At 44.7% G+C, this 19,084-nt stretch overlaps 1 protein-coding gene across 3 annotated transcripts in view; it reads right to left on the bottom strand.

Annotated features, from left to right (window-relative positions):
- The window catches only part of NFATC1 (nuclear factor of activated T cells 1), a 444,007-nt gene extending 425,246 nt beyond the window's left edge, over positions 1-18,761 (bottom strand). For 2 of the 3 annotated variants that reach the window (XM_030211903.1, XM_030211921.1), the window contains exon 1: positions 18,436-18,761. In XM_030211903.1, the coding sequence (XP_030067763.1) occupies positions 18,436-18,637 (202 nt within the window). In that variant the 5' untranslated portion in view covers positions 18,638-18,761. Of the gene's footprint in view, positions 1-13,321; positions 13,501-18,435 lie in introns of those variants that run through there. The other variant, XM_030211912.1, reaches the window with a different exon arrangement.
- Positions 18,762-19,084: the final 323 nt, after the last annotated feature.

Raw genomic sequence — 19,084 nt, 5'->3', positions numbered from 1 at the left:
TGAGGATATCCTGACTGGGGGGTGGGGTGGAATTGAAGGGGAGGCTGTAGTGTCCAGTGGACAGGATTAAAAAGTGCTGCTCTAACCACTAGGTAACTCCTCCACTCTAAGCCACTTCAGGAGAAGTGATCTGGCAGGCAGGGCAGTAAGAACACAGACGGAGGTTATTGAGAGGTGCAGGAAGAAACTGAATGTGGCTCTGCAGGGGGAGAAAAGGAATAAGTGGGAGTGCACAATAGGGTTTGCAAAAATTATTTGCCTGCTTGTAAAACACAACTTCTAAACTAAGCAGACTAGACAGCAAGAATACTAATCAGAAACACATCACAGATATTAGTATCAAAATTAATTTAGAAAGACACTACCTCTACTTACATACCAGTGGTTCCCAAACCATTAGCCCGATGATCAAAGGTAAATGCTGGCGCTAGAGGCCAATAGCGCTGGACTAGCGCCCACATTTACCTACACACCCATGATCATCGGGCAGAGCCCGTGCCAGGCAATAGCGCAAAGCTCATTTAAATTAGATTTAAATGAGCTCTGCGGTATTCCACCACTATGATCAGAGAACAGCACTCCAATTGTAGGGGTGGAATAAAGCCTTAACCCTACACCATTTCGGATCTGGCATTAGGGTTAAGGCTCTGTTCCTGCCACCCCCATCAGAGTCAAGCAGCCCAGGCTGCCACCATATCTTGGGGGTCCATTGGACCCCCGAAACCCCTGCCATCACTTTGGTGGTGGACTAGTGCCCCCTAAGCCCCTCCCACACAGCGACACAGGGCTGGAGGTCCAGCAGACCTCCAGTCCCCCTGACTTCCCCCCTCCTAACACAAGGGCACTGGGGCTGGAGATCTGGTGGATCTCCAGCGCACCTAAAACCCCCAATCCCAAAACAAAAATCCCTGTTGACCCAAGTGGGCTGCCAAACCAAGCCCCCATCCACCCACACTGGTGGTCTAGTGACCAACCCCCCCCCCCCCCCCCCCGTGTTGGAGGAGGGAGTAGAACTTCTCTTCTAGCGCTTGCCTTGTCCAGTGCATCCGGGGATGCATTGTTTTCTTCCTTATATGGTAGGGAAGACCTGCCCAGCGCATCCCAGAATGCACAGGGCAGGGCGCCACCATTTTGAAGGCAGCACTGGAAGAGGAGGTACTGCAGGGGGCTAGTTGCCCGCTAGACCACCAGGGCAGGTGGGAGGTTAGTTTGGAATCCCACTTGGACACCATGGATTTTTGGGGGGTTTAGGAGGCAGGATATCCTCCAGATCTCCAGCCCCCTGTGCCCTTGTGTCGGAGGGGTTGGGGGGACTGGAGGTCCACTGGACCTCCAGCCCATGTGTCACTGTCGGGGGGGGCACTAGGTCACCATTGAAGTGAAGGCAGGGTTTCCAGCGGTCCAGTGGACCTCCATCTCCTGAGTTTGATAGGTCCGGGCTTTTGACAGCTCAGACCTGTCAAACAAGTGCGGGAGGATTGTGTCTGAGCACATGCTCAGGCACAATCCTCCCGCACTTTTACCCCTATGATCAGAGATAATTGTGTGACTAAATTTGCTCTGATCATAGGGGAGTTATTGCCCTGCACTGTTTTGGCAATAATTTTAGAAAGCTGTTAGGAACAACATGGGGCTTCTGATCATCGGGGCACTGGTCCTGGAGGCACCCCAGCCAGTCAGGTTTTCATGATATCCACAATAAATATTCATGAGAGAGATTTGCATGCACTGCCTCCACTGAATGCAAATCTCTCTCATGAATATTCATTGTGGATATCCTGAAAACCTGACTGGCTGGGGTCAGGTTTGGGAACCACTGATTTATTTATTTATTTATTTGCTGCATTTGTACCCCACATTTTCCCACCTATTTGCAGGCTCAGTGTGGCTTACACTATGTTGCAAAAGGTATAATCATAAACAGAGTAAGAGGTATGGTCTAATTTAACATATATATATATATATATATATACTATGAAAAGTCCTAGGTCAGCCATTCCTGACCCAGTCCTCAGGGCACACCTAGTCCAATCCGTTTTTCAAGATATCCACAATGAATATTCATGAGTTAGATTTGCATGCAATTGAGGCAGTGCATGCAAATCTATCTCATGTGCAGCCAGTGTTAGTCCTTGTGTGTGCAATTAGCTACTTAGTTAGTTGCTTCTTCCATGAAGCAGTAATTCCCAAACCTGGCCCTGGATGCACCCCAGCCAATCAGGTTTTCAGGATATCCATAATTAATATTCATGAGAGATTTGCATGCAATAGAGGGAGAACAAAACCTCAGAGAGAATGCTACCTCTGCACGCAGCGTATTGTGCTCCAGCATTCTTATGGGTTTCATACTCTCTGTGATGCTGTTTAATCTAAATCATATTGACCCCTGAAGAAGGCTTGTTGCAAAAACACAGCCCGTGTAGGGTCTTTTGGGTCAGTTGACTCTTTGCCAATAAACTTTTTGGATGCTCTTACTCCTTGTTTGCATTGGTCATCTGGAATTTGTTCTGCTTTCACCCCTTTGTTTTGTGCTAAAATCTTTTCTGACAGAACTGAGTGATGACCCGGGTGTCCCCTTCCTGGGTTTCAAAAAATAAAAATAAAAATACATCCCTCGGTGTGTTCTACTATCTGAAATCCTGCTTCTCTTATTGCACACCATTATCGAAATGCCTTAGAAGGATGAGAAAAAGATTAAAATGGCCCAAAGTTTCCTTCATACAATCCGGATCATTTTGCCACTCTGCACTGAGCATGTACTGAAACAGCAGGACTATCTATCTATTTAAAAAATGTATAGTCCACCTACAACCTAGGCAGATTACAAATCTTCTGGAAGAGCGAAGGAAGGAAGGCTTAAAAGGTTTATAATATCCAACATAGAAATTGCAGACCGGTCTTGTATTGTATTGTATCGTAACATTTATACCCCGTGCTTTCCCACTTATTAGCAGGCTCAATGCGGCTTACATAATATATAATAGGTTTACAAGAAAACACAAAAAGGATAAAACAGCTAAATATAGTAAATAAAGAGGTGAACAATAAAAGTGGGTAAGTAAGATAAGTAAGAGAGGAAGGTGGTAGAGAAGTAAAAGTCTTTAATCATTACATTGCTCTAGGGTATTAAAACGTATGCCTGATACAGCCATGTTTGACCAAAATGGGTGCCTCAGGGGCAATGGAACTTGATATACTGCCTTTCTGTCGTTACAATCAAAGCAGTTTGTATATTATATACAGGTACTTATTTTGTACCTGGGGCAATGGAGGGTTAAGTCACTTGCCCAGTGTCACAAGGAGCTGAAGAAGGAATTGAATGCAGTTCCCCAGGTTCAAAGTCGGCTGCACTAACCACTTAGGCTACTCCTCCAATTAATACTGTGAATATATAGAGAGAGTTACCCAAGATCACAAGGATTAATTGATACCATCAATTAACTGCTAGTTAATGATTCATTAGCTAATTAAGATGTATGAACATCTTGCATCTGTACTTAACTTTCAGTGTCAAAATCTTGGCATCATGTACAGAATCCTGGGGTATGTGGAGGGGTTGGAGGATCCATGACCTTGTGCAGCTATCTTATGGGGGGCAGTCTGCTTGCACTACTATACAATGCAAGAAGAATGGTGCCCATAACAGGTCCAGACCTGCCATAAAGTTTTGCAAGTTAAAAGTAGGAGCTCCATGCAAGGAACTGTCTGTGCATTACTCGGAATTTGAAATTAAAACCAAATCAAGATAATGCCAAAAACCATTTATAAGAACGTAATTGCTTAAAACAGTAAGCATCAATATATTAAATAAAGCACAATCATAAAAGAATATCATTGCAATACTTAAAACACATCTAAATCCTATGTGACCCAAAAATAAAATCAGGCATGGAAATTTGTACACCCACAGACAGCATTCCATCATTGTTTTAAGTATTTTTTAGTGTTTTTGAGTGTTTAAATTCAGTATTTTGATGTGATTTTGTTTTCAAACTTCTTAAGAACTTCTCATCATGTTTTTTAGTCAATTTGCAACGTTTCCAATTGCTATCAACCTGAGGTTTACACAGTGATGCAAACTGACTTTTTTAAACAATAGTACACATTTTAAATGGTTTTAAGAATAGTACATAAGAAACAAACTTCTGATGAGGAGCATGTATGTGGTTTTGAGAACTTTTAAATAATTTTTTTTAGTGTTCCTTAAGCTGATACCCAGGTTGGAAAGAATTTAAGGCAGGCTGTATCACAACTTCTCAGATTCACTACTCGGAAGCTTAGGTAAGAGATGCTGGTGAGTAAATATCCTCCATCAGTCATAATCTCTTTCTCCAATTTTATTATAAATGCCTTTTTGAGAATCAACCTGTTATTTTAAGGCTTTGATTGAACACCAATTGGTTAAGTCCAGCCTTGATTTCATTTATGTCTCTGGTTTTACTAATGTCCATGCTTGACAAATCTCTCTTGTCGTCCTCCTTCTCCTCCACTGCTAACTCCAGGCTTCGCTCCTTTTCTCTCGCGGAACCTTATGCCTGGAATAGACTTCCTGGACCTATACGTCTAGCTCCATCTCTACCTGTTTTCAAATCTATGCTGAAAACCCACCTTTTCACTGCTGCTTTTAGCTCCTAGCCACAATTGCCCTCCCCTTGTCCCTTCCTTCCTTCTCACCCATTACTTCCCTCACCCGTAACTGTCTTGTTTGTCTGTAATACTTAGATTGTAAGCTCTTTTGAGCAGGGACTGTCTCTTTGTATCAGGTGTTCAGTGCTGCGTGCGTCTGGCAGCGCTATACAAATGCTAATAATAATAATTTTTGGATCACATAGGATTTAGATGTGTTTTAAGTTTTACAATGCTATTATGATTGTGTTTTATTTAATATATAGATGTTTATTGTTTTAAGCAATTATGTCCTGGCACTCAAGTTTGGGTGCTGAAATTGGCACTCATCTTTCAGTGTCCATTGTAGAATAGCATCGAGCATGGATTTTTTTTTTGTGCCGTTTTGAGTACCATTTACTGAATCTAGACCGATGTGTACATCTATGTGTTCACAGTAACTAATTGCCCCAAAGCATCCATTTTATGTTGGGGTGGAGCCTAATTGTTAGAGCGGCATCTGGGATCATCTGCCCTCAGGGAAGCCAGGGTTCAAATCTCAGTGCAGCTCCTTGTGATCTTCGGCAAATCACTTAACCTTCCATTGCCTCAGCTGCAAACATATCTACTAAAGATTAGCACGTTATCTACAGCAGAGCCCACAGGAATAAAATGGGTCTTGTGGCAAATAGCATCTTTAGTAAAAGACCCTCATAGTCTGTAAACCCTCTGGAGACAGAAAAATTCCTGAATATAACTCACTGTGAGCTGCCACAAATCCTTTAGGGTGAGCTTAGAGAATTATGCCATGAGTCAAATCACATATTACCCAATTAAATGTTCTTTATTGCAATAACAGCAGCTCTGTCAAATGTGGTATGTTTTATGTTTGAAGCGGAAGGTCATGCAATCCAATTAAGTGGAGGATCTTTATGTGTATGGCTATGAATTCCCCCTTTTTGGACTGGTTAAATACTGACAGCATTTTATTCCACTAAATGCTATTCAGGGTGCTAGTATTTTTGTGAATGGTTTGGAATGCCACCTTCTTTGTGACATCATGCTGTGAAAGCTTTTTCTGATTGGCAGATAATGCTAACAGGGGACCATTTACTAAGCTGGTTTTGAATGCCCCAGTAGCCAGGGCACATCAAGTAGCCATGTTCTATAAATAACAGAGATAGGCTGGAGTAATTTATTATATTTACTGTAGATAAAGGAGGACAGCAGAGGGAGATGCAATCAGTAGCCCCTGGTCATCATTACAATGCTTGTGTGTGCTTCTTTGTTAGATTCTTAATATATCACCTTTCTGTGATACAGCCAATGCAGTTTACATATTAAATATAGGTACTTGTAGGTTTTGTTTTGTTTTGTTTTTTTACCTGGGGCAATGGAGGGTTACATGACTAGATAGAAGGAGTGTTTAAATAAAGGGCTGGGAGAAAGCTTAGAGTTGTCAATAAACACTCCTGGTACTGTAGCCCAGTAGAGGCCAGTTCTGATTGACCTGGAAACCCAAAAAGGAGGAGGAAACTGTCAGGCAAACAATAGGAAAGAAGCTGCATGAGAAACCCAAACAGGAAGGACTTCATTTACATGCTTTGCTTTTGCCATTCCAGCCCTTTAAGGATGTGGGACTTGCTGGAGGTAACAAGGCTGCAGCTAAAAACAGAAGTCATTACTGATCTCTGCCACTGCCTCTCTAGACCTGTGCCTGTAGGGGGTTACACTTTCCAAGGGAGCACTCTACTGCACTTTAAACTGTGGTATTGCCTGTGGTTATGGAGATTCTCTCTGTTCCACCAAGCAAGTCTCTTTCCCCAAACTAAATCTACATAAATAACATTGGCTCATTAAATGCCACAAGAGACAAAGCAGCACATGGTTAGTGGAAGCAAAGTATGTATTTAGAGGATATCCTAGAAGCGGAACAGCAGGTGGTCTCAAGGCCTTTAATCCCCAGTCCAAGAAATACCTTTTTACAGGGCTATGGCTGTCATTTACTGATCTCAAAATTGTAAACAAACGGTCAATATGTTATTGGGAGATTAAGCTGAGGCTCCAGGAAGTGTGAAGACCATTGGACCCTTTACCCTATAGTAAATCAGTTACTTACTGAAGAAACAAAGCAGCCTTAGCACCAAGATGCCCCAAAAGCCGCTGCCATATAAAGTTATCAACAACATTTCATAAAATATACGCAATTTAAAAACTGTTTGTAGCAGCCAAACTACAGTCTTAAGTTTCACAGAGAAGGTGTACACTGGCAAACAGAGCAATAAAAATTCTATGGGATTCTGGGGGGGAAGAGGAAAGGACTCCATGGGAAGTACTGGAACAGAACTAAGTCAGGTTTGGATTTATGTGTATTGTGGAGCCCATGCTGTAACATTTAAGAGCCCCCCCTCCCCTTGAAGTAGGAAGTGAATTTTAGGTTAAGCGCCCTCTTGTGAAAGAGTATGCATAAAATGCCACATTGCATGAAAACATTTTTATTAATTATTATTAAAGTAATGCACAATTACGAGGCCCCTTGTAATGTGAGTCACTAAGCTGAAGTCTATCTAGCTTATATGTAGGTAAAAATATATGCATACACTTTGGTGGGAATGAATGGAGGCACTGGTGAGGGATATGGATGCATGCTTTTGAAAATTCCTTCATATAAAAGAGTAACATAGTAGATAATGGCAGATAAAGACCCATTCGGTACATCCCAGGGGCGTAGCTAGGGGGGCCCCCTGCTTTCACCCCCCACCACCACATTCGACCCTCCCTCCTGCTGCCGCCAATCCTCCCCTGCCGCCGCCGTCAGGTACCTTTGCTGGCAGGGGTCCCCAACCCCTTCCAACCGAAGTCCTCTTTAGCGCTGGTCTCCAGCGCGTTGCTGATCTGGATTCTGTTTCTGTGAGTCTGACATCCTGCACGACATCAGGACTCACAGAAACAGAATCCAGATCAGCGAATGCGCTGGACTCGGAGACCAGCACTGAAGGGGACTTCGGCTGGCTGGGGTTGGGGACCCCCGCCAGCAAAGGTATCTGGCGGTGGCGGGGGAGGGTTGGCAGGGGGGTCAAAAGGAATAGGGGAGAGGCGGCGGCACCGGGGGGGGGGTCAAAAGTGGCGGGGGTCGGCGGCGCCGGGGGGGCTAAAATGTGCCCCCCACCTCAGGCTCTGGACCCCCCTCCCGCCAAAGTCTGGCTACGCCCCTGGTACATCCTGTCTGCCCAACAAGATATGAGGTATGATGATACTACATATGCATACTTGATCTTGATTTGTCCTTGCCATTTTCAGGGCACAGACCATAGAAGTCTGCCTGGCACTGGCCTTGTTCTCTAACTAGGCCCACTCCAGCCCATCCAAATCTGTCCAGTCATGATCAGGGCACAAATCATAGAACTCTGCCCAGCACTGGCTTTACTTCTCAATTACTGGTGTTGCCATCTAATCACTGCTACACTTGTATGGTTATATGCCTTCCAGACAGTACTATTTTCATCTCCACTACCTCTCACAGGAGGGCGTTCCAGGTATCTACTGCCCTCTCCATGAAACAGTATTTCCCGATATCAGCGGCGCATAGACCTTAAATGCCACCCAGGGTGGAGCACCTGCACCCCCCTCCTCCAAGCAAGGGGGTGCACGGAGAAAGTAACAGGAAGCTGAAGTCACAGGGGGCAGGGGACTGACAGTGCCAACGGCCACACGCCTGCTCCATGCTCCCCCTTGCTGCCCCCACTGCCCCGCCCTTGGTATGCTAGAGACTGCTATTATTCATGAGTCAGCTCCCCTGCAATTTAAATTCATGTCCTCTAGTTCTACCACCTTCCCGTCTCTGGAAAAGTTTGTATATTAATACACTTCAAATATTTGAATGTCTGTATCATATCATCCCTGTCTCTCCTTTCCTCCAAGGTATTCAGGTCATCTAGTTTCTCCTCCTACATCTTGTGGCTCAAACCCAATACCATTTTGGTCACTTTTTTTCTGAACCACTTCAAGTCTCTTTACGTCCTTAGCAAGTTACAGCCTCCAAAACTGAACACAATACTCCAAGTGAGGCCTTACCAACGACATGTACAGGGGCATCAATACTTCTTTTCTTCTGCTGAAAAACGAGAGGCAGAAAATCCACGATACAAGCACAGCAGAACAAACGGCAGATCAACATAAGTTTTTGGGCTGCATTAAAGTTTTTGCTACTACTTCCAATGTGTGTTGGTCTTCCATTTTTTCTGCTCTACCTCTCTCTGTGCAGACTAGCATCCTTCTGGCCATGGCCATCGCCTTGTCGCATTGTTTCGTGACCTTCAGATCCTCAGATAAAATCACTCCAAGGTCCCTCTCCTGAGCTGTGCTTATCAATCTCTCTTCCTAACTAGTACATCTCCATTAGATTTCTGTACCTCAAGTGCTTCACTCTACATTTCTTCACATTAAATTTTAACGTCCAGACCTCTGACCATTCTTCTAATTTTTGGCGATCTCTTTCATGGTTTCTACTTCCTTTGGGGTATCCACTCTATTGGCTATCTGCAAACAGGCAAACTTTTCCTTCTAACCCTTCAGCACTGTCTCTCTCAAATATATTAAACAGAATTGGCCCCAGTATCGACCCCTGAGGCACTCCACTACTCACCTTCCTTTCCTCCAAGTGAATTCCATTTACCAACACCCTCTGTCGCCTACCAGTCAACCAGTTTCCAATCCAATTCACCACCTTGAGTCCTAAGTTCAGCCCTCTCTGCTTATTCATGAGGGACCATATCAAAGGCTGTTCTGAAATCCAAGTAGATTACATCAGTGCATGTCCTTTATCCAGTTCTATGGTCATTCAGTGAAAGAAATCAGATTCGACTGGCAGAATTTTCCTTTGGTAAAGCCATGCTGCTTCGGATCCTGCAACCCATTGGATTCTAGAAAGTTAACTCTTTTTCTTCAGCAGCGGCTCCTTTATGTTTCCTACACTGGCATGAGGCTTACCGGCCTGTAGTTTCCCACTTCTTCCCTGTCCCCACTTTTGTGAAGAGGAACCACATCAGCTTGTCTCCAGTTCCAAGGAACATCTCCTGTCTCTAAAGATCTATTAAATAAATCCTTAAGAGGTTAATTTTTGTATTGCACTCATCGTGCCTTCTCCTTGATTGCTCCCTAAAGTTTGAGGCCTAGCTTTTACCTGGTGCTCAGCCTGCTGCTCTAACCACTAGGCTACTCTTCCAGTTGTACACACAGGCAACATGAATTTCTCTGTGCTAGTTTTGAAAACTGAGCCACATGCACCCTTGCCCTTTGAAAATTTGGCAAAGTCACTGCTGAGAAAAGTTTGTGCTTATTTTTTATGCATGAACACAGCTATAAAATCAGAAAAGTATCTGAAGCTTCCTATGAAATGGACCGTTTTTTGACAAAATTGTGCCATTTATCAAGTTCCTGCAGAACTGAAAATCTTGGAGTAATCCATCTCAGGAAAACAAAACTATTTCCTATGTGGTGTCAATTAACTCTGTTTTATTCTCACATTACTGAGAAGAGTGAAGTTATTTTCTTATCTTCAACCATCCTGTCACATTTCTTACAAAGGCAGGTACTAGATAAGGGGGCAGAGATATTAGCACCTTAAATATGTACAGAAAGGAATTAATTTGCATTCTATAGAAAGTTGCTAGAGGATTTTTATAACTGTAGTCATGCTCAAAACTCACCCTTTTTATACACTTTTTTTAAAAACTTTCTGCTGGCTCTTATCTCTTCCTTCACTTCACTTCACTTCACGTTCACCTTTATATTGCTTGAGCCCAAATATATCTAGATTAACATGAGTGCAGTGTTTACTGCTGCGGCTGCCTAAAGAGTCATGTGTGCATCACCCTCTCACAGTGCTCTTCCTGGCACTGACATCTCTCTCCCCTTCAGGCCCCAGGCAGCCAAGATGCACAAGGTAGCTGTGGAAATGCTAACTGGTGCAGTGGACTTCAAGTGCCCAAACAGAATCATCAGAGATGCTGGGCCTGGGCAGAGGGGAAAGATTTTCATCCATCAGTTTTGATGAACAATTCCACTAGTATTAAAGAAACTTCTAAAGCTGTCATTTAAAGTGTTTGATCATGAGATGAACGTTACTGTATGAAACAGAGCAGGGCCACTGAGAGGGGGCAGGGGGTCAAGATTCCCTAGGCCCAGCCTCCAAGGGGGACCGGCACCACCACTGTGCTGTCAAGGCTTCTGGCAGCAGGCCAGGCAGAAGACTCAGGCTGCATTGGTCTCCTTTCCTGCTCACACGTGCCGGCTGGGACCTAGGTTAGCGTGTTAATGCATTAAGTCTTCTCTGCCACACCACAGGTCCTTCTTCCTGCCTCTTCCTGGTGTACTTCCTATTTCCGCCATGGGAGTGGCTGCAGCAGGAAGGATCTGCGGAGGCGTTAACGTGTTCACATGGCTGGCACACGCAGGAGAGAACTAGAAGGCAGATGACCATCGACCAAGGGAGGACTGCAGAGTGCAGACGCTGAGGATTAAGCACTGAAGCAGCCAGGAACTGAGGTGTGGGGGCCAGGCTGAGTAGTGCACACAGCTAAGGAGTTAGGGTGCGGAAGTGGCGGGCCCTTAAGATTGTTTGCCCCAGGCCCGGCTTTGTCTCTCGGCAGCCCTGAAACAGAGGTTTCTGGAGAGCATCAATATGCGTCCATCCCAATTCATAACTACCAACTTAGATTGTAAGCCCTATGGGGCAGGGACCTACCTGCTGGGGCACAGCTTCCTAAGTTTAAACACTACTCAGCCTGCTACCTTGTATCAAACTCATGCCTTTCTGGGGTGGAAGTCACACAAACGACATCCTGAAATAATGCTGCTAAGAGCCAGGAGTTAGTCTCATTGTGCCACTTGTACCAGGCATTTTCTTTCCATAGAGGTTTACTCAAATGTATCTAGTCCACTAAAATGTTTTTTTTTTAATAGATTATTTGTTTGGGCAGTAACAGAGTAGTAATTAAATTCAGTCAAAGAGCAGCCACAGCCAGGTCAACCAAAATGCAAGTCTATGACCTTGTACGTGTGGTTAGGCGTGCCATGTGCAAATAAGCGCCGAGATAATTTCACTACCCTATAAAGCAGGTCATGAGTGCATTAGCACATAACAGCACAGGGAAATTCACATGGGTGGAGCAAGGGCGTGTCTCCCATTTCCAAACATAACTTACAGAGGGGGTCCATTTAAAGGTGCGCTAACGGATTTCACGTACGTTAAATTCATTAGCATACCTTAGTAAAAGGACCTCAGAATACTGTGAATTGCACATGGGACATGCCGCATTAAGGGGCGCCCAGTTACCCTGCCATTGACTTGGTGTAAGTGAGTGCACCTAACGTCCTGCACACATTTGGGTTTACGCCTGTACTCTATAAAGGCATCTGCGTACGCAAATGCCATTATGGAATCAGCACTCAGTTTGCGCCATTGGGGTGCCTGGTGTGCAGTATATTAAATTAATATATGTTAGTTCAATTAGTAGGTGTTAACATTAAAAGATTGTTTTTTATTAAAATGATCTTGTTTAAATGAACCAAAAATGTCTGAAAATCAAGGGAAATGCCTAAACTGAACATCTGTACCCTATGAATGCCTGTCCTGTACGGTGGGGCTCTGCCCTAAGAGGTAGACCCAAAGCTGTGTTAAAGTGGACAGCTGGGGACACTTTGCTTCAGCCTGTGCCCTGCAGTTGGGAGGGTGAAAACAAGGCTGCTTCTCACTGCTACAGTGGACTTCTGTTTCAAGAACGTTCCCAGCTCCACAGGGTCAGCTTAACCATTAGGCAAACCAGGTAAGTGCCTAGGAGAGTAGCTCAGGAAGAGGAGCTGGGGCCAAACCGCAGCTGCAGTCAAGGCAAACAATACATCCTGACAGCTAGGCCAAAAGAACCATCAGCCTATAGTTTTACCAGCAAGGAGGGTGGCCAACTTTCAATACCCATGTAACTTAGTAAATATCTTTTGGAAATTCCCACTATTGATTAAAAAAAAACTGTTATACATGAAACAAAGCTTTAAATATGTAAAAACTCATATCCAATCGCACCTTTTTTGCAGGATTGCTTTGGGTGGATTATTATTGGGTGAACAGCAGGGGGGTCTTTGGCCTGACAGTTCCGGGTGGCGTCTAATACCCTTGCACATGAAGCTGAAGCTCCCTTAGTGCCCAGGCTGTCACCGTCCCCCAAGCCAAACTTCTTTGCCCCGTCCCTGAGCCCAAGCAAGCTCTGCAGCCTGTACTTTCTTTGCAGCCGACAGAAACAATGCAGGAGATAAAACAGGTGCTCGCCTCTAATTCTAGCAGCGCAAAAGCCCGCATCTGTCAAGCAGAGTTATTGCAGCATCTCTCTCATCTCTTTATAAGTGACTCACTTTGCTAAATCTGTCTCCTGGCAGCTTCCGAAGACAGGCTGCACTATGCAAGACGCACTTTTTTCACAGCTAGCTGTTTAATTGAATAAGCACAGTGTTAAAAAACAGTCCTGTCAAGTCTTCAGCCGAAGGAAACGGAAGATGCCCTCTCTCTCTCTCTCTCTTTTTGCCTCCTAAGCGAACTGCTCTCAGCGCGCCACGGGAAGAAACACCCTGTCTGAAGTTTAAGTTTTAAGGCCACATCCGAGTGAACACACGCACAGCGACACCCCAGATTTAAAAACAGTCGCATCAGGACTCTCTTACCAACCTCTGCCACTGCCGGGATCGTCGCCCTGGTTAAATTCGAAAAGAAAGTCAAAATCAAACTCCTGCTCTTCTTCCCCCGGGGCGCTCATGGCGGAGACCGGTGGTCGCAAAATAAAGAACACGGCCGTAACTCGGATCGCCGAAAGCAAATGCCCAAACGAAACGAAAGAAAAGCCTCCCCTCCCCTCCTCCTCCTCCCCCCCGGCGAGCAGAGCCGCTCTCCCTCGCAGGCCGCCGGGCGATCTCTGCCCTCTCCCTCCTCTCACCTACCGCCTTATGTTCCGCTACCCCTCCCCTCCTCCTCCTCTGTTTTGTTGATATTTCCGGGCTTTGCATATACACTGCCTCCCTCTTCCCCCCCACCCCCCCCCCCTCCCTTCCCTTCCCCTGCCCGGCTCGACGCTTCGGCCACCTTCTTTAATTTCAGTGCCGTGAGTAGATCTCTTCTTTTATTTCAAAACGGAAAGTAACCACCACCTCCAAATATGTATCTAGTACCGTAAGCCAAGCTAACCGAGCTGAATTTCAGCTTCTTCTATGGGCACGTGGAGGCTGTGCAGCTCCTGGAGCTGGTTTCCTGCGTTTTATGAGTCTCTTTTTTTTTTTTTTTAATTCGGATTTTTGATTTTACTTCGGATTTTTCATTAAATACGAGGAAAATGTAGGTCAGACGGCAAAACACCAGCAACATAGCCTCCATTGTTCATAAAATCTAGTTATCCCTAGGCTAGGTTTGGAGGAGTCTCTGACCTTAAAAAAAGAAAAAGTATTTTTGGAAAATGCTATTTTAATTTGTAAGGTGGTTTATTTTTCCCCTCAGCCTACCTGGCAAGGTGCTATATTCACATTTTGCTTTGGTGCTACACGATCTGTCTGCTTTCCCACTCTACACAGCTCTTGTGATTTCTAAACTGTAAATTGAGGATGTTCGAGCCCCCTTGGTGTAGCCTTCCAGTACCCGTGGGTTGCCGTCTTCAGCGCCTTCCATGAAACTCTGAGGTCATTTGAATGAAGTAAATATTATATTACTGCTTTCGGCTGTTCTCTGTTTTAAGTGGGGCAACCCCCCCCCCCCCCCCCCCCCACCACTACCACCACCAGGCCTCCTAAAAACGTTCCTCTTCCAAAACCTTAATAGTTCACTTTTTGTTCAGCTGCAGCACCCACTAGCGCCAACAGCTATGAAAACATGTAAATCAAAATACTCCTGATATCTACCACTTCTGTTCTGCCGAACCCACCACCGTTTTCTGTAGGAGGAAGTCCCGTTTGCTTCCTTGACCTTCAGTTGGGATCTACCGCATACAAGTTCCCAAAAGATACTTAACTTGAATCCGTTCAAGTGTGGAGAACACCTCCAGTATACCCAGGGCACGGAGAGGTTCATTCCTGTCACGGTATGTGCAAAAATTAAAGATTTTATAAAGAGAACGGCTGAAACAAACACATTTTGTTGGGCTCAAGGCCTAACATTTAGGGATTCTTTCAAGCTCAAATCTACTACCATATACTTGAACTCGGTTCATAAAAACACTCCTGGAGTATGAAAAAATGGGAAAATGTTTTTAAAAATCAGTGTTTTTATCAAGCTTGCCCGCGTCTCCTTTTCTTTTCTTGGTCAGCACGGATGTTCCATCAATAGCTCCGAAAAGCAAAGTTATAGCTACCGGTAAAAGATGAAAGACGAAAAGGAAGACACCGACACTGACACTAGCACAACTCCTATTTCATGGTCTTTTTTTAAAATAATTTAAGAACATAAGAATAAGCATACTGGTTCAGACCAATGGTCTATCTAGCCCAGTATCCTGTTTCCAACAGTGTGGCCAAGCCAAATTGCAGCAAAGCTGATCCACAAAACATGACAGCTAGAAAAAGAAAGAAAGAAAGAAATTGTAGCACTTTCAAATTCACAGTTATTAAAACACCCCCTCCTCCCCCCACCAAGTGACAAAAGTGTGGCCCTCAGAGATAACTAAAATCCTGCAACCCTCACTACCTCTCGGGAGTCAGACACGTGCTTTATTTTCCTTCGTTAGGGCATGAGCAATAACTCATTTCTGACTAATACTCAGGAGAAACGTGATCGTTTGAGCCATGATGTCTCACCCATTACTTGTCAAGGGGCTTTTGCCAATTGTCTGCTGTCAGGAAGGTAGACCGAGTCCCACTTGCATACATAGAGCTGGGTACAGTGCAAAACACCTTAGCGCTGGCACCCAGCTATTTTCAAATAAGATGCACATTGACATTGTAGGCAGTGGTGCAGTGCTCAGATTTAACAAAAAAAAAAAAAAGCCTACAAAGACGATCACCAGTGGGACAGTTGTATTACTTAAAGTACCCACACCTCAAACTTGGGAAGCCACTTTGTTAAGCGGAAGAGATTTTGTGAACTTTTGCAACCATGAGGCGGGCCTGTCCGCTTCACCCACCTCGATTCTCAAATTTAAAAAGACAGGCCACCAGCAAAAGATGGAAATGGCAACTTCTTTAAATAGACCTTGCAAGCTCTTAGAGTTTAATTGAGCACCGGGGTACTCCCCCACCCCTTGTTCATAAATGTAAGAAAGGGGTCCTGGAAGCATCGCACTGGTGTTTGGTTTGCTGGGACTGTGGGACCTCGTCAAAAACAGACGTCAACGCCTTTACTGCTCTTCATACGATGGTGTTGCATTGCTTTGAGTGTTAGACCTAGAAGGTAGCTGTGGCACTGACCGTTTTACCACCATTTCATAAAGCTGGAGCCCTAGGGTTGCTCAAGACGTATCACTCTGTGCTTATGAGAAAACCCATATTTGTTAGGGTTCAGGATCTTCTCCAAGGGAAAAAAAAATGTGAATCCACAGGTAATGTATTCAAATGCAATTCAAATTATCACGTCCATTAAATTTTGCACTATTAAATGAATATAACCAAAATGCACATACTTGTTTGAATATATTTAAAACTTGGTGATAAGGAATGGTTTTTATTAAATCATCAGATAGCCCGATATCTCTACCAATACATTCTATATTTCCCAGTTTAGGATACGTCCAGTGTGAAATTTTAAGGTAGGATCATCTCCCAAGCAGACACAAAGGCATTTTGGGGGAGAAGCGTACACTATTTAATAGAAGCTTTATCTAAAAGTTCTGTTCTTACTTTTGAGAACTCTGTATCTTTCAAAACATAGTAACATTGATTAGGCTCTAAATTCCAACAGCTTCAGACAGGCGTTGCAATGATCTATAAGAAGTACCAATCTAATTATTTCCATCAGCAGGAAAGTGCAAAACTCAAATAGCCTATATTGTGAGACTGTACTTATCTGGCCATGTCTTTCTTAATTTGCAGGAAGCCTAGCTGTAGAATGTTTAACTATATTTTCTGGGTTGGATCATACTTTCTGAATATCACCATTCCTTGCAGAATATCATCTCACACTAATTCAGGCGAATTACTGCAGACTGACCATTCCCAATACGTGAAATTATATTCTAATGGAAAGCATACAAAGTAAAAACGTACAATTATTAATGGGGGGGGGGGGGACCGTGTGAGAAGAGGCATTTTGGTTTTCAAAAAAAGGGGAAACATGGCATGTGTGGTTAAGAAAATCCCCAATAAACCTTTTGGGAAGGTTATGCGTGTAATATTTTTATGATCAACATGGCAAGGGCATGAGCCTTACAGACAATAAGTGTCCAAGAACGGAAGCCAGGTATTCCATTTTACACCTTACCTTATGTGAAATAGTTTCCCAATATAATTTGAAGATAGCCATTTGCTGACAGCAGTCTTTTCGATGTTTGGAAAAATTGATGCTCTGCAGAATATAGTTAGACCCCAATCTATGAACAATTATATATACACTATATCATTTTTAAAAGTCTTTACTATTGTTAAACGTGTGGGGGGGGGGGGTCTTTTTAGACAATGGGTGTCTTGTGTAGTTGGATTTAACACTACTCAGGTTTTTTGAAGGCCTGGTGGGGTGACTGCACTAGCACATTTCCGAAAGGAGGTGCACCTGTTATAAGAAGCACCACCACCGTCCTCTGCTTACTTTAGGGGAGAGGGGGCAAAGGGTAAAGAAGTAATTTTGGTGCTGGGGGAGGAAGCCAATTCAGCATTATATCCTGCAAGATTTTGGAGGGTACTGCCCCTCCCCCCTATTACATTTTTAATCAGAAAGTATACTACCAAGCCATACTAAATTGCAAAAGATTAAACAACTTTATAATGGCCCTATTAACGTCACGTAAAATAGTTATTAATTCTAAAGGCCGGGCTTTGCCAGCTTCCTTAGGATAGCTGAGGACACACGGCCATGGAAATCAAAAGGTTAGGATGGACTATATTATACAGCTACTTCCATCATCATACTACACCCTAAAGACAGCAATGCTGTCTGTATCTGCCCGGACAGGCATTCAGATCTATCCAAATACTTTCGATGGCCACCCCCGCCTTGAGAAAGCAAAGTGACAGGCCAAGCTGCAGTACTCCTTTTAAGGCGTAAAAATACATTTTAAAGAGCCATAGCCTCGGGGATTACTCCTCTAGAATCCCATACTATGTATCACATCTTCAAGTGACCTGCTTAAGTATGACACTTTCAGCTTTAAAATTTAAAATGTTGATCTCTACTAAGAATGCAAAAGGTTTTAAGCAGAAGGCTACTGTGCAAGAAGCTTTATTCCATTTCATCATCATTTCATGTGATGGTTGTTAGAAGTCATTCAACCTGCCTTTGTCGTGAAGCTCTACAACTGTTAATATGAAATGCAACATTTCTGGAACTTGTGCTTAAAAGATTTCTCTAAGGCACTCCACTACTTCTTGCTCTGTTGAAGTTGCTCCAGCTGCTGCAGAGACCGAAGCGCTGCCCGCTACACTCCGCAAAGAAACCGGTTTTGTTGCACGAGCGTCACCAAGTTCAAGAGAGATTCCAGAGCCTGGGCCAAGTTCATGCACAGTGAAGGGAAGAGGAGACACCTATTGGCAAGAAGAAGTGCCAGACACAAGAAAGACTCGACTGGGGAAAGACCACCGTTATGCCCACGTCCCCCCCCCCCCTCCCCTCTAGCAGGCACAGTGCAAAGCAGGGGAAAGCTGAGAGTACCATACCTTCCTCGGCAGACTTCATGCTGGGGATGGAGGGGTAGAAGAAGGCGTGCGAGGAGTCCCAGGCTTCTCTGACACAGGCTGGGGCCAGCGGACCGAGCGGAAGACTGGCAGCAGCAGCAGGGAGACTCTGGCGGGGCATCCACGCTGCGGTGCGCTGAGTCCCGGAGGAGGGGGATGGGGGATTGCCCCTCTCTCTTCGCATGGGAAGGTGGAGCGATCGGAGGAGGGAGGCGGGGGGGTTGCCTCTCCTCCGTCCCTAAATCAGCTCAGGGCTGTTTATTGCGCTCGGTGACTTTTGCAGAGTCTCCAGGTCTCTCTCTGACGCACGGCCGCTCACTCACTGCTGCCTTTTTAAAGCTGGAATACACCCCCCCTCCCCTCCCCGCCCCAGGTGACGTCACGGACCTGCCAGCTCCTCTCCTGTGTGTGTGTGTGTGTGTGTGTGTGAGGAGCCGGCTGGAGCCAAACCTTGTGTGTGTGTGTAAAATCTTAGCAGCGGGAAAGGGGGAGCTGCCCTTTGAAAATCACACCTTCACGCCAATCGCACTCAAGTCTCAACCTGCGCACCTTGAAAGAATACAATCTTCTGCAAATGTGTATACACACACACGTCTGTGTGTGTGTGAGTGTGTTTCCTGAAGAAGGGGGG

This window comes from Microcaecilia unicolor, chromosome 1 (assembly GCF_901765095.1).
Source record: "Microcaecilia unicolor chromosome 1, aMicUni1.1, whole genome shotgun sequence".
In the NCBI taxonomy this organism is placed as follows: domain Eukaryota; kingdom Metazoa; phylum Chordata; class Amphibia; order Gymnophiona; family Siphonopidae; genus Microcaecilia; species Microcaecilia unicolor.
This window is presented reverse-complemented; position numbering and strand designations above follow the sequence as displayed.